General features: G+C 36.2%; 2 protein-coding genes across 2 annotated transcripts; both read right to left on the reverse strand.

The window, feature by feature from the left end:
* Positions 1 to 2060: 2060 nt before the first annotated feature.
* On the reverse strand, positions 2061 to 5605 carry LOC122281473 (protein NUCLEAR FUSION DEFECTIVE 4-like). The gene is made up of 3 exons (XM_043092971.1): positions 5468 to 5605; positions 3817 to 4676; positions 2061 to 3281 (listed from the first exon to the last, which is right to left on the reverse strand). Exons 2-3 carry the CDS (start codon positions 4297 to 4299, stop codon positions 2091 to 2093), a joined length of 1674 nt encoding a protein of 557 aa, XP_042948905.1. The 5' UTR covers positions 4300 to 4676; positions 5468 to 5605; the 3' UTR covers positions 2061 to 2090.
* On the reverse strand, positions 5087 to 9465 carry LOC122281474 (protein NUCLEAR FUSION DEFECTIVE 4-like). Its single transcript, XM_043092972.1, has 2 exons — positions 8795 to 9465; positions 5087 to 7350 (listed from the first exon to the last, which is right to left on the reverse strand). Exons 1-2 carry the CDS (start codon positions 9248 to 9250, stop codon positions 6166 to 6168), a joined length of 1641 nt encoding a protein of 546 aa, XP_042948906.1. The 5' UTR covers positions 9251 to 9465; the 3' UTR covers positions 5087 to 6165.
* Between the last annotated feature and the right edge of the window lie 4631 nt (positions 9466 to 14096).

Raw genomic sequence — 14096 nt, forward strand, 5'->3', positions numbered from 1 at the left:
AAGATTAAAAAAAAAAAAAAAGACTAAACAAAGAACTCAGATGCAACAAGTATGGAGATTACAGTCCTCAAAACAATAAGGACTTTGGGAAGACCCTTCGGACAAACGAGTTCATCGCCATGCTCTGCCGTGAGGTACTGGACTCCTTCCTCCGCTCCAGATCTGGGTCCCATGGAGAAAACCTTGTCTCCGACCTCGTCGCGGATATTGAGGTCCCCAACACCTCTTCGGCAGCGCCGTACGCCGTGCACTACACGGTCAACAACTCCCGACACGCTCTTTTCAGTTGATGTGGTGGTCAGAGCTGATGGCACCAACAGCGCGAAGGAATAAAGGGGAGGGGACAGAGACTGTAACCTAAGGATCTGAAAGAAACGGCGTCGTTTCTCCAATTAATAAAATGACGCCGTTTCATTAAAGCATGCCACATCATATTGCCTCTGAGCCGTTTGTATGCCATTTTCTCTTACCGACTGCATTTAGCTTTTTGTTCTTTCGTCATACGGGCCGCTCGGGATACTCACAGGTCATTCCACAGCTTGATGGCCCACATAGTCACCTCTTGGCCATCTAAAGGTGATTTTATTTTATTTTTTTTATATTTATATGAATTTTTCTTGTGTTTCATTCTCATTTTAATTTTTCAATTCTTTCAGTGTTATTATATTTAATTTAATCTTTTTATTTTTATTTTTATTTCAGTCTTATAGAATCATTACAAAAATATTGGAACACAAAAAGGCTTATAAAAAGTCCTTAGAATTTTCAAAAATATACATATAAAAAATGGCCATGAAATAAGCTTAAGCATGGGCAATTAGAATTAAACACGACGAAGATAGTATAGTATCTAGATTTTTTTTTGAAGATAGTATAGTATCTAGATTTTTTTTTTTTAATATCTTGGAGGGTCGAATTCATAATCTCCAATTTGAAAATGTGGGTACTTCAAAAAAAAAAAAAAAAAATTTTGAAAATGTGGGTCCTGTGCCATCAGGCCACGTGTCGTTTGCTATATGAGTATCTAGGTTTTGATACTAAGATATCTATATAAGTTAGAGTCAGACCATCCCAAATAGATATTCAGACCGCATTAATATGTTCTGATGCAAATCGGATATCTGTACTCAAATCCTCACCCGTGTGAACAATTCTAGCAACGAGTTTGCTCAAATTGGTGCCATAGTTACAATGGATCTCCAACTACATTAGTTTGTGCTTTGGCTATTTGATTAAAGGGAAGGGAATGATTTAAAAATAGAGTACTGGTCGTCCCCACAAAAAGGGCACAAAATAAAAATAAAAAAATAAAAGAGAGATCCATAATTTAAAAATACAATAAAATATATATTGGATTTAGCCATAAAACAGTCCATAATGGATCACAATTGAGAAAATATATATACTTCATTTGTTGAAATGTCGTTTTCTATGGTGTCATTAAACATTGACAAGTTGACAAATGAATAGACCCTCCCATTTCACTTCAGTCTTATTGACAATGAGGTGATAATGGACACATTAGCCACAATTTCCCTTCACAAGAATCTTGATAAACTCTCAATCCTTCTTTCGGATCTCTTTATCGATCAATTCGCACTCAATCTCTTCATTCTTTAGGCCATCATTATATTCTATTGTCTATGGTATTTAAAGTGTGTAGTTAAGAACCATTTGAACAAAAGCCAAAACATTTGAGAAGCATATCAAAAGTGGTGAGCCCAAAACGAAAATCGTGGCAAAACAATCCATCAAATTGGATATATTGCAAGGACTGTCATGATATATATATATGATACTTTTGAAATCCCAAACACATGGCGTGCAATTGTACACTTTAGTTTCTTGCAAGTAACCCACGAAAAGAATAGTTGTCTCAGCAAATACTTCTTTCTCCCGCACAAAGTTGGCATAGCATCGGAATCCCATTTGTTGGCCATCAATGGAACTATTTTTTTAACTATATTCGACAAACATTAATAAAAGTCCATTTTCATTTAAAGAAAATGAAAAAAAAAAAAAAACTAAAAAATAATAATTTTATCCAAGGTATAGAGATATGGTCATCAAATGGGATGCTAAGCATTATTTTACCTTAAAGAACGGTTTAACCTTCTGAGCACAAGTAGATGATAGATTTGCTTAGTACGAAAGAACAAGGCAATGGCAACAAGAAACCCCAAAAAAGCCACAAATGACATTATCAGAAAAGAAAGCATAAAGCAATGAGTACCAAAGCAGAAGTTATCTTCACCGCCAGCTTCCATGTCGTAAATATACCCAATTATTCTCACAGAGAAAATGTAAGATCCAACAGGATTTGCTATCCCAATTGCATTGAAAATGGTTCCAACATGTCTGACCCCAAACATCTCAGAAGCGATGGTGGGCATTAGCGCCCATTGTGAACCATAGCAGATGCCCACCAGAATCGAACCCACATATAGAATTCGTGGAAAACCAGAAGCAATAACAGCATGGCCAGCAGCCATTGCTGCAAGAGTAATGCCCATTAAAAATGGCCTCCCGCAACCTCTTGTGTGCAGCAAATAATCTGATAAATTCCCAGTTCCAATACGGCCAACAAAGTTCCATATTCCCCACAAAGACACCAAGTTACTGATCTCCACACGTGTGTAGTTGAAAGATTCCCCAATTTGGCTCAAGTTATTCACCACAGCTTGCGCAGTTCCCATCCCACATACCATGGCAACAAACAGCAACCAGAAGTTTAAGGTGCTCATGGCTTGGAGAAGATTCATGCCCTCTTCTTGTGATAGAATTATGTCATCTAAAGTAGCATGATTAACTTGATCACCCTCACCACCAGGCAGTTCTTGGTATGCCAGAGGATCCTTGGCTGCAGAAGACTTTGATGACTTCATTAAAGGATTACTCTCAACAGAAACCTTTTTAGGAGATCTCTTGTAGTAGTCCTCTTCCCTCTGGGCTTTGATTGCAATTCCAAGAGGTGATGAAAGCAGAAGCAAGAGCAGTATGAAGGTAAAAACGCGTGCCCATGATGGCAAAGTGAAGATGTTCTCCAAACTAATTATGATCATGAGATAAGCAGCAACTATCAGAGCCACTGCAGAGAAACCATTCAATTGCTTCCTGTCATCAGTCGTGTCTGGATCTTCATAGATTCTCACCAAAAACATAAGCGCAAGGGAGACGAACGTAGGCAATAGAGCAAGCATCAGCAGGAAAGTGCTCGGCTCGTTCTTGATGAATGTCTCGTACCCTTGGATCACTATTGCTCCACTAATACCAAGAAAACCCTGCGACAACCAATTAAGACTGCAGTACATAGCATCGACAAAAAGACATCATAACTAGCCTAAGATCATAATTTGAACAAGCATTTTTTTTTTTTAGCTAATAAAAAAATGTTCATAAAATTAAGGTTCCATTCTTAAGTTGTAATGGATATTTATTTGAATAGAGATCTTTACTAATTTTCCAACGAATTAGATGATCTAATTTTGGAGACATAGACGTTATGTGAACTCTACAATATCTGCTGCTAATACAAAATCTTCGAGAATAAGCATGAACTCATATGAGCAGTTTGTCTGACCAACATAAATTTGCAATTTTATATATTTTGATGTATAGATGGTTGAAAAATATGAAAATAAAAGTAAAAATTATTTAAAAAATAAATATTATATTAAAAGAAAATTGATAACAATTTAAAAAATAAAAAAATATTACTATGAATTATATAGCTAATCCAATATAGATTTAAGTTTTAGGTGTGGAATCCAAGACTCTTCATTTTACATTGCTTTCTCTAAAAGATTTTGTATATACCTTCATGATTCCCACAATGGTCCCCCCACATTCGGCAAAGTTCTGCACACCACAAACCATGTTGGTTGTTGAAAAGAAAGTCTGAGCATGAGCCGACAAGAACACAAAGAAACACATCAACGGCACCGGAGGCCGGTGAATTACTCCGACGACGGAAGCCCACATTAGAAGGTACCCCAAGAAGTTCTGAATCGCCCCGGCAAGGTGGACAACCCATGGCCCAGAGAAACTCCGGGATCGAACGGTACCTGACAGGTTACTGTTACCAACAGCCACGGCTGAGAACAAGACGCCGGAGAGGACGCCGGCGTTGCCACCGATGTCCTTGAAGACAGAAACGATGTCGAGCGTTGACTGGTCGTAACCTTGGCTGGATTTCAACACAGAGGAATAGATGCTAAAGGTGTATGCGCCGACGCTGCACTGGATCCATATGCTTGCCACCGTTGCTATCCATTTGCTGCTCATCAGCAACCTCTCCATAATCTAATATCGATCCTTCCAAATCGCTATCCTCTCCTCTCCTTCTATTTTTGCTCGGATACTTACAGCTTGTTATGCCTATCTACGCGCGCAGCATCCTAGGAGGGCATGTCTTCTTTTCGATCCGTCCATGTCACTGTCACACCCAATGAAATACTTGTTTTCAAGTATTGTAGGCCCGACCGTTGCGCTTTCTTGCATTGCACTATCGGAGGGTTTTGGAATGTTTTGCAAGCAACCGAGATTGCCTGTCATTGCAGTGTCCGACTTAGAATTACAGGGGAAACTCGGATCGGACAACCGAATCACAGGGAAACTCCGATTTCACTTGTCACATCTATAGCCACTAATGTACGTTTTTTTTTTTCAAAAGTTTCCTGCACGACGAAATTAGAACTCTTGTATAAGAAGTTCCCAAATACGTATAAAATTCTAACTTGCTGAATTGAACAATTTATAACAAGTTTGAACCATATTTTAATTGTTAATAATACAATTTTGATTAATCTTTTATGATAAATGATACTTGTAGTCATAAATATACAAACGTTGTGTAATTATTTTAAAATAAATAAATATGATATCTACGTGAAAATAAAATTAATTTTTTAATAATAGTTCTCACTCTTTTTTAAAAATAACTATATGATATTTACATATTTTACGACTATACGTAACATTACTCATCTTCTATATAGATAAAACTAGTGTGAGTGGTTTACCCTTCCACCCTTCTTTCTTCATGTTGTAAAAGTGGGGGCAAAGCCCTTTTTTAGCTCCACACATATATTATAATTCAAGCGTTTGAAATCATATATAAGAAAGTTTAAAAAAATGAATTCATTAATTAACTTAAATAAGAATATGATATGAATTTAAATAACTTAAAGCAAGCAAGTTTCCGTTCTCACATCCTTCACCACACTGATACACACTTCATATCACCAGGAATTCACCACAATCTCATCTTCTTCCAATTGACCTTTCTGTAATCATCCAACCACTTCTTCCCAATTCAAATGAACACCCTGCTCTGTTTCCAAATCCCCAAACCGCAACTCTTTCGAGAAAAAAAAAAAAAAAAAAACCCCTCCCTGTCTACCCTTGCCAAAACCTTCTTATCAATATTTTTGGGAACTATACAACCAGCTTTGCAGTTCAGAGGTACCTTTTCATATTCATCTTTATCCTTCTTCTCCAGAGCTTGCAAAGAAATATTCAAAGACCCATTGAACTTGCAAAATCTCTAGAAAGTCCATAGCAAAGAAAAGGAATATAAGAAAACCCTTGGAAAATTCAATAAAGGCCCCGAACTGATTTCCAGCTAATTTAGTGCCAGCTATTAAAGCATTGGCATTGAAACAAATATTTGAGACCAAAACTTGCTGTTACTCGGACTAAAGCACAAAGAAGGGCTACCTCCTTGAATATCAGAGACCCAGAGTCTTCAGAGAGAAGAAAAAAACAGTAACTTGAACTCTGTTATATGGAATTTGAATCAGCAACCTGCAGCTACCTACAAAAGCATTCCTTTTATAAAGCAGGGTAGCTCAGATCCGACTTTCCAATACTTCCCATCCTCTTTTTAGTTAAATGTTGTAGGTGAAGCAGCCAGAAGAAGCTCACTTCAGAAGAGCTGGTAATGAGTAAGAATTCGACTACTTCACAGTGGAAATCACGTACACAGTTCCAAACAAGATGATGATAAACTGTAACTACAGGAAATGAATATCAATAATATGACAAACTTAAAACTGTAATTTCCTCCTCAAAACTGAGATACCATTCCCTCCCTAAGAAGCTATGGCCTCATCTATGACCTTTCCATGCGCACAAAGCTTTCATATTTAGTAGTCATCAATTTGGCTAATGCATCAAACGTCTAAGCACAACCAACCGATAGAACCTCTTAGTACGAAAGAACAACGCAACAGCAACAAGGACACCAAACAAAGCCACAGATGCCATGATTAGAAAAGATAACATAAAACATTGAGTACCATAGCATGTGTCATCTTCACCAGAAGCTTCTTTGTCATAGATATACCCAATCAATCTTACAGAGAAAATATAAGATCCCACTGGACTTGCTGTGGCAATTGTGTTGAAAATAGTACCCATGTGCCCAACACCATATATGTCCGAAGTGATCGTGGGCATTAACGACCACTGTGAACCATAACAAATTCCCACAAGGATTGAACCAATGTATAAATTTCCAGGAAAACCAGAAGCAATAACCATGTGGCCAACAGTCATTGTGGCTAGTGTAATAGCCATCAACAATGGCCGTGCCCAACCTCTTGTGTGCAGCAAATAATCTGATAAATACCCTGCTCCAAAACGGCCAAGGAAATTCCATATACTCCATAAAGAAACTAAGCTATTTATCTCCACAGTTGTGTAACTGAGAGATTCTCCAATTTGGCTCATGTTATTAATTGTAGCCAGCCCAGAGCCCATTCCACATATCATGGCAATAAACAGCAACCAGAAGTTTATAGTACGCATCGCTTGCAATAGATTCAAGTTTTCTTCATTCAGTAGCATGTTTTCATCCGAAGTGGCCTGCATTTGGCCCTCACCACTCAGCAATACACCACTCTCTATGGGATCCTCTGCTGTAGAAAACTTTGGTGATGTGATTTGCTCGGCATGTTCAGTTAACAGATTACTATGAATTGAATCCATTTGTGGTAATCTCCTCAAGTCCTCCTTCTGGGCCTTGATTGCAATTCCAAGAGGCGATACCAATAGAAGCAGAAGAAGTATCAAAGTAGAAATACGTGCCCATAATGGCAAAGTGAATATGTTCTCCAAAATTATCATAATCATGAGATAACCGGCGATGATCAGCGCAACAGCAGAGAAACCATTTAAGTGCTTCTTGTCATCCCCCGTGGTTGCTTTATAAATTCTCACATAAAACATAAGCACAAGGGAGACAAATGCAGGCAACAGAGCAAGCATAAGGATGTATGTGCTTGGATTTCCCTTGCACACTGTCTCATACACTTGGATTAGTATTGCTCCACTGAGACCAAGAAATCCCTGTCCATCAAAGAAGTTAGAATGGAAAATTTTCATGGAAAGTATTATAGGTTCCATGAAGATAATAGCCAGGAATTTTGTTCATCAGTGACTTCACAAGGAAAATTAACATCCGCATCGGAATTGTCACAAACATAAATTGAGTCATAGCCAACAGTTAATCATTCTCATAGAACTCTTTAATAGGATATTTTACATCATATGAAATTCAATTATGCAATGCTTTTAAATGCACAAATAGCTTACAAATTTACTAATAAAAATAGTGGATGGATATATACATATGCAAGAGGCGCTGAACACAAACACGACCTCTGATAAATTTTAGTTTGGTCATGCAGAGCATTGAAACCCAGCTTAAGGAAGAAGAATATGAGCTAGGGATTTTTATTTAAAGAGCTTGTATTCAGCTATAGAGATCATCTATTAATTCTCCTCAAACTTTACCTGGTAGGCCTAAAATAAACATTTAGAGGAAGAAACGCCTAAACATTTTAGAATTTAAAAAAGTCAAATTATTTATTTTATTTTATGTGAAAGTAAATTATAAGTATTAAATGAAATGAATTGAGAAATTTTATAAAAATTAACGAGGCCTGAGTGGCCACCACAGCAAAGTCCACAACCAAGCATTAGTACACTTGAAACTATCCCTTCAATCTTTAATGATCTTTATAATGTGTTGTAATTTTATTCTTTTTATCTTTCTTGGAAAACAAGTCGAGGAAATTACTTCACGGGTATTGCTCCATGGAGTCGTCTCTTTCGAAGAACAGAACAGAAAAAGCGTCACATCGCGAAGGCCATTGCTGCTGCACTTGTCCGTTACTCTGCTCATAGTTGCCCATTTCACTGCGCTAATTCGTCACACTTTCTCTCCCATTGAATGCAATCGCCCCGTTGGGATATTTAGCTTAATTGAGATTAATTGAATCCTTTATATATAATAGTGAATTAAGATAATGGATGAGTTTAAATATGTTTAGATATTATAGTAGAGTTATCAAAAATTAGTTTAAATGTGTTTAGATATTATGATGAGTTTAAATGTATTTATGTAAAGTTAAAAAAGGTTGTGTTCACGTGTTAAGAGACATTGTGTTGAAAAAGGTTTTGAATCTTACAGAAGTTTTGAATTGAGAAGAATTTAGTAATTTGAGAGTTCATTCAAATTATTGATATCAATTGACTCTAATTTTTAAACGGGCCTTAGTCTAGTGATTTTTAGATCACCATGCAAAGCTTAAGAGGAATTCCCTTCGCAGTTTGGAAATTAGTTTTCTTTCTATTAATGTAACATCCAAACTAATTAAAATTCCGATGAAAGATGTTTGAGTTTCCAAGGGCGTGTTTGAAATAATTTAATGGGAATACCCAGAACAGAAGCTCAGAGCTCCGATCAATCAAAGCAGTATACACAAACAAAAACACCCACGCGTCGTACCTTCATGATTCCCACGATCGTCCCACCATAGTCTGGAAAGTTGTGTGCACCAGTGACCACATTGGCGGTGTTGAAGAACGTCTGAGAATGAGCCGCCAGAAACATAAAGAAGCACATCAGCGGCACGGGAGGCCGATAAATCAAACCGACGACGGAGGCCCATATGAGAAAGTATCCCATGAAGCACTGGACTGCCCCCGCGACGTGGACCACCCATGGGCCACGGAGACGTGGGTTACCGAGGGTGACGGAGGAGTAGAGGAGGCCGGAGAGGATACCAGCGTTGGCACCGATGTCCTTGAAGACGGAAACGGTGTCGAGAGTGGATTGGTCGTAGGCCTGGGTGGATTTGAGCTCAGAGGAGTAGACGCTGAAGGTGTAGGATGAACCGCAGCTGCACTGAATCCATATGCTGGTCACAGTAGCTATCCATCTCGTGGTACTTAGCCTCTCCATCTCTCTGCAATTCTCTCAGCTGCGCCTCTCCCCCGGTTCATTACGGCCGTTCGGAAATAAAACGGATTTTGTGCTGCATAAATAAATTATTTGGAGCTCCACCCTCTGCTAGCCTTGATTGGAGGATGAAAGTATCCAGCTGTTTTCATCCGTTACAGGACACGTCTGATGTCTCTAACTAAAAAAACCTTCGTAACAACTAACCTTAGGCTGCCTTTGGTCGATGGAATGAATATAGTTTGGTTGTTGGAACTTGGAATGAATATAATAGGATCTATTATTTTTTAAATTTTTTATAAAAATAAGATTAAATTTATCTTAATTTATTTTATATATTCAAATATATATCTCAATTTATTTATATTCAAACACATCCTAATGAGATTCAGAAAATATTAATATTCATAAATCAATTCAAATCAAGTTTATTTTTGATGAATTGAGATGAAAATTAAATAAAATATTATTAAAATATATTTTTTTAATATTATTTTTATTTTAAGATTTTAAAAAGTTAAATTATTTATTTTATTTTGTAAAAAAATTTTAAAAAGTTAAAATAATTAGATCAGATAAACGAATTGAAATGAATTATGAACCCATGAATTGTTTTTTTTTTTTAATATCTTCCCTTATTAAAAAAAGAAAAAAAATCATATGTGCGATGTACGGTAAATATAATATAAATAATTAAATATATTAATACGAATAATGATATAATATAACATTAGAATAGAGAGTATGTACACATTCTGTGTCATGCCTAATTGGTTGTTGGCTTATTTCGATAATGCATATGTATTGAATAGACATTAATGATATTCCATCCCCCGACTCAGAGAAAACAATCCCCCAATTCCAAATATGAACCATTGTGCCTAAGCCAGAAGTGTGAAACCGGCCTGCACGTGCATGGAAGTAATATCTTTTAAGCTAAGGAAAACATGTCTTTCAACATTTTTTCTTGAATTTAAAGATTTCCAATGAGAAATATGTTCATGAAGTTATAGGCCTTAAATTATATTATATTCTGTATATATAGATTTCTTGATCGATATTAAATATTTAATAAATATTATAGAGTTTATTTCATGTAAATCTCTTATTCGAGACCCTTGATTTCCAAAAAATTAATTAAAGATCTCGAACTCTTATGTTTACCTAAACTTTGTATTTTGGAAGAGTTGCGAACTTCCAAGAAAGACGTTAGATGCTATGTGTGATGGGAAAAAAACCTCTAAGACACAGTTTACTCCGCTTGGTTGGTCTCAACCCATCTCGTGATTCTCATCTTATTTTAATATTTAAATATTATTCAAACACAAGTACTTTTTAATTTTTAATTTTTAACTTTTTTATATGACCATTACAACTTTTTCAAACTTTCAAACAAAATAAAAAAAAAATAATTTAATTTTTTCAAATTTCAAAATAAAAATTATATTTTAATAATATTTTAACTTTATAATATTTTTATTCAATTTTTTTCTCTCTTAATTTTAAAATTTCATAAAACTAATTATTATTTATAAATTATTATTCACAAATTTTTTATTTCATCTCTGTATAACCAATCAAGGTTGTAACTTTGCACTTATCCCCATACTTTGCTTACAAACTTTGTAAACCTACCCCCATCACGTTTCAGCTGACCCTATTCCAGGTTTAGATTAAAGCATGCAGATTTGCACATGCAAAATGGATAGTTGAGGGTTGAAGGGTAGTTGATCGGATATTCTGCATGGATATAAAAAATAAATAGAGGCATGTGGGAAAAAAGAAAATTAAAAAAATAAAGATATATATGGACAAGGACAAGACTCCTAGCTACCTTTCTTTGTGTGGGATAACATGAGTTACACCTTCGTAAAGAATTATACCTTTAGACAAGAGTTTGATCTCAAAATTATCATTTTTCAGAGTTCCATCATCCATTAATGTTTTATTGAGGAAACAATACATTTACAAGCCTCATTTTTTATACACCCAATACATCATTAATGTAAAAACCTTACACATTAGATGTCCTAAAAAATATTGGTGTTTTAACTTCTTTTTTTTTTTTTTAAATTATAATGCGTGTCACAAGTAGTGTGTTAACACACCAACTTATGTATGGCAAACATCTATATAAATTGTCATGGTTGTTAATGCATAAATTTGCATGATGGACCAAAATGGAGGGAAGAATGATCTCTGGCCCACAATTGTGATTCGGGCGTCTATACAGTACTCTTCGCATTCATCTATAAAATAAATAACACAAACAAATAAAAAGAAACACAGAGATTTACGTGATTTTACATAATGTCTACGTCCACAGGTTATTTGGGGGCAAAACCCAATATAATTGGTAATTTTACACTCTTTCATGGCCTCACATATATCTCACAATACAATGGAAGAATTGAGTCTAAGCGTAGAGAAGTTATGGTAGAGTTTGGCGTAGGAAGCTTCTCTTGATAGCCTATGGAGAGATCCTGTTGAGAGAGCATGTGTAGAGTCTGTGGAGATTTGTGGAGATCTTTTCCTTATATAACGGTCTATTTTCTTAGAGTAATTGAATCCAACTTACTTTGTGAAGCATCTTCCTTTTATAAGTCTGAGTCTTTTTCCCTTTAAGAGTCTGAATCTCTCTCCCTTTAGGAGTTTGAGTGTATTTTTTTTTTTTATCTATTTTTAGTTTTATCTCTTAACTTGATTTTCAACTTTATCTTGAAACTAAATTATAGGCTACTGATTTGACCCCTACAGATGCCCGTGATTTTTATAGTCAATTTGCTCAACAAGAAAACCTTGAAAATCTTCAAGTCTATAATCTGCAAAATAAATTTTGAAAATTGATCTCTGGTTTTCTTGTTTGTCTTGTGCCAAGTAGTGAAAAGCTCAGCTAGGAGAGTTAGGCAGGAGATGTACTCAATCATATTAAGTATGAGTGTGGAGCTCTGCATGGGCGAGAGATTTACTTAACCATGGTAGTTGCAAGCGTGGAGCTTAGCTTTGGTGACAGATGTACTCAACCCCGATAGTTGCGAATGCGGAGCTCGACTTGGGCGGGAGATGTACTCAACATCTCGACCATGTCAGGGGTGACCGCGGAGCTCAATTTTGAGTTTGTTTATCTGTGTAGATGTTTGCTTGATAAATTTTTTATTGTTGGCAAAGAGTACATATTTCCATTATTTATTTTTTGTGTGTATTTATGTGTTCATTTATGCTATCGTTGGTAGTGGTGAATTTGTTGCCCCTTGGTGTAATTTGTTGTTGGTGTTTGTTGGTAGTAACCCGTGCTTAAGTGGTCAAGAAGCCCGTCGACTAGTTTTCGAAGGAAACCCATGCAAGGCAGATGTGGAGCTTGGTGGCTCGTTCTTGAAGCTAATCAGATGGCTGTAGTTGTGGCGCGAGAATAAACACTTGACGTTTGCTAATGAAGATGTTATGCTTGTATTGTTGTCGAGGTGAGAGGGGTCGGGCAGTCCGACGAGCTGCCTACTTGTTGGATGCCTGGGAGGTCAGGCAGCCCTTGACCTTTCTCGCCTATTGGCTCATCATGAGGGAGGTTCGGAAATCTGATGACTTGTTCCTCTTATTGACTCTCGGCAAGGTGTGAGTGGTGTTGGACGGTATTTGACCTTTCCCACTTGTTTTGATAGCGAGAGTCATGGGAGCTTTTGACATGCACACTAGTTTGGTCACCTCAAGTTTTGGACTCGTCACTAGTGTTTGGGGGGTTGCAGGGTCTTTTGATCTCTACACTCATTTGGTCACCGCGAGTTTGGACTCGTCATTGGTGTTTTAGTGAGGAGTTATGAGATATTTTGACCTTCTCGCCCATTTGGTCACTGCAAGTTTGGACTCTTCATTGATGTTTGGAGGGTCATGGATCTTTTGACCTACGTGCCCATTTTGTCATCAAGAGTTTAGACTCGTCATTGGTGTTTAGGAGAATGTTCAACCACGTTATTGTGGTGGGAGTCTGAGTTCGACCACCCTGAGAGGTTTTCACGAAAAACTAGATAGGTTAATATAATACAAATTATGTTGATATTTTTTAATTAATAATGGTATCATTTCTTTTTTACCGTTGCTTTCCTTCACATAAATGGCAGCATTCAAGTGTCAAAGGTAGATATCTTCAACATTGTTTTTAACTGGTATGATAGAGTTACCATTTATTTCTTTTGGAAGAACGTTGGTTTTAAAGGGTTAATAAATAAGGTTATTAGAAATGGTTGGTTTGATTGTTTTTCCCTTTTATGTCCTAGGTCGGTTTTCTGTCCAATAGGTTATATATGTGTTTGTTTATTTGGTTATTCCAATTGTACAAGTGAGAAAAAACATACCTTGGAAAAGTAAGATAAGAACAATAAGTTTAGTGAGTTTATATATTTTTGAGAGATTTTTCAGAAAATAGAGAGATGTTTTTTTTTTTGTAGAACTTTGAACTCACCCACTTGTACAAAGTTGTTCAAGCTATATAACAATCAATTAGGCTATTGTATTTTAGAAGAGTCAAGTTAAGAGAAATTCTGCTATACCAGTTAATTTGAGACTTTGTACATTGCAGAGGACTTGAATCTTCTTAAAGAAAGCGAGATTTCCTTACCTCAACCCAAATTAGATTCGTTTGAATTTTAACTTTATTGTTGTTGCCCAGAGGACTAACATAAGAGGGAGATGAGTTGAGTTGTATTTAAAAATTATAAATTATAAATCAAATACATAATATAATATAAACAAAATACAAAACAACAATAAATATAAAGAGTAAGAGTAAGAAATAAGCAAACTCAGTATGTTAACGAGGTTTGACCCCACTACTTACGTCCTTGCCTCAAGCTACTAT

Source organism: Carya illinoinensis, chromosome 11, assembly GCF_018687715.1.
Source record: "Carya illinoinensis cultivar Pawnee chromosome 11, C.illinoinensisPawnee_v1, whole genome shotgun sequence".
NCBI classification, from domain to species: Eukaryota; Viridiplantae; Streptophyta; class Magnoliopsida; order Fagales; family Juglandaceae; genus Carya; species Carya illinoinensis.

Excerpts from the sequence above, each read along its gene's own strand:
- LOC122281473 (XM_043092971.1), bottom strand. The coding sequence starts at position 4,299 with ATGGAGAGGTTGCTGATGAGCAGCAAATGGATAGCAACGGTGGCAAGC. Across the intron at positions 3,282-3,816 it reads CCATTGTGGGAATCATGAAG|GGTTTTCTTGGTATTAGTGG; the intron begins GTATATACAAAA and ends TGGTTGTCGCAG.
- LOC122281474 (XM_043092972.1), bottom strand. The coding sequence starts at position 9,250 with ATGGAGAGGCTAAGTACCACGAGATGGATAGCTACTGTGACCAGCATA. Across the intron at positions 7,351-8,794 it reads CGATCGTGGGAATCATGAAG|GGATTTCTTGGTCTCAGTGG; the intron begins GTACGACGCGTG and ends TTTGATGGACAG.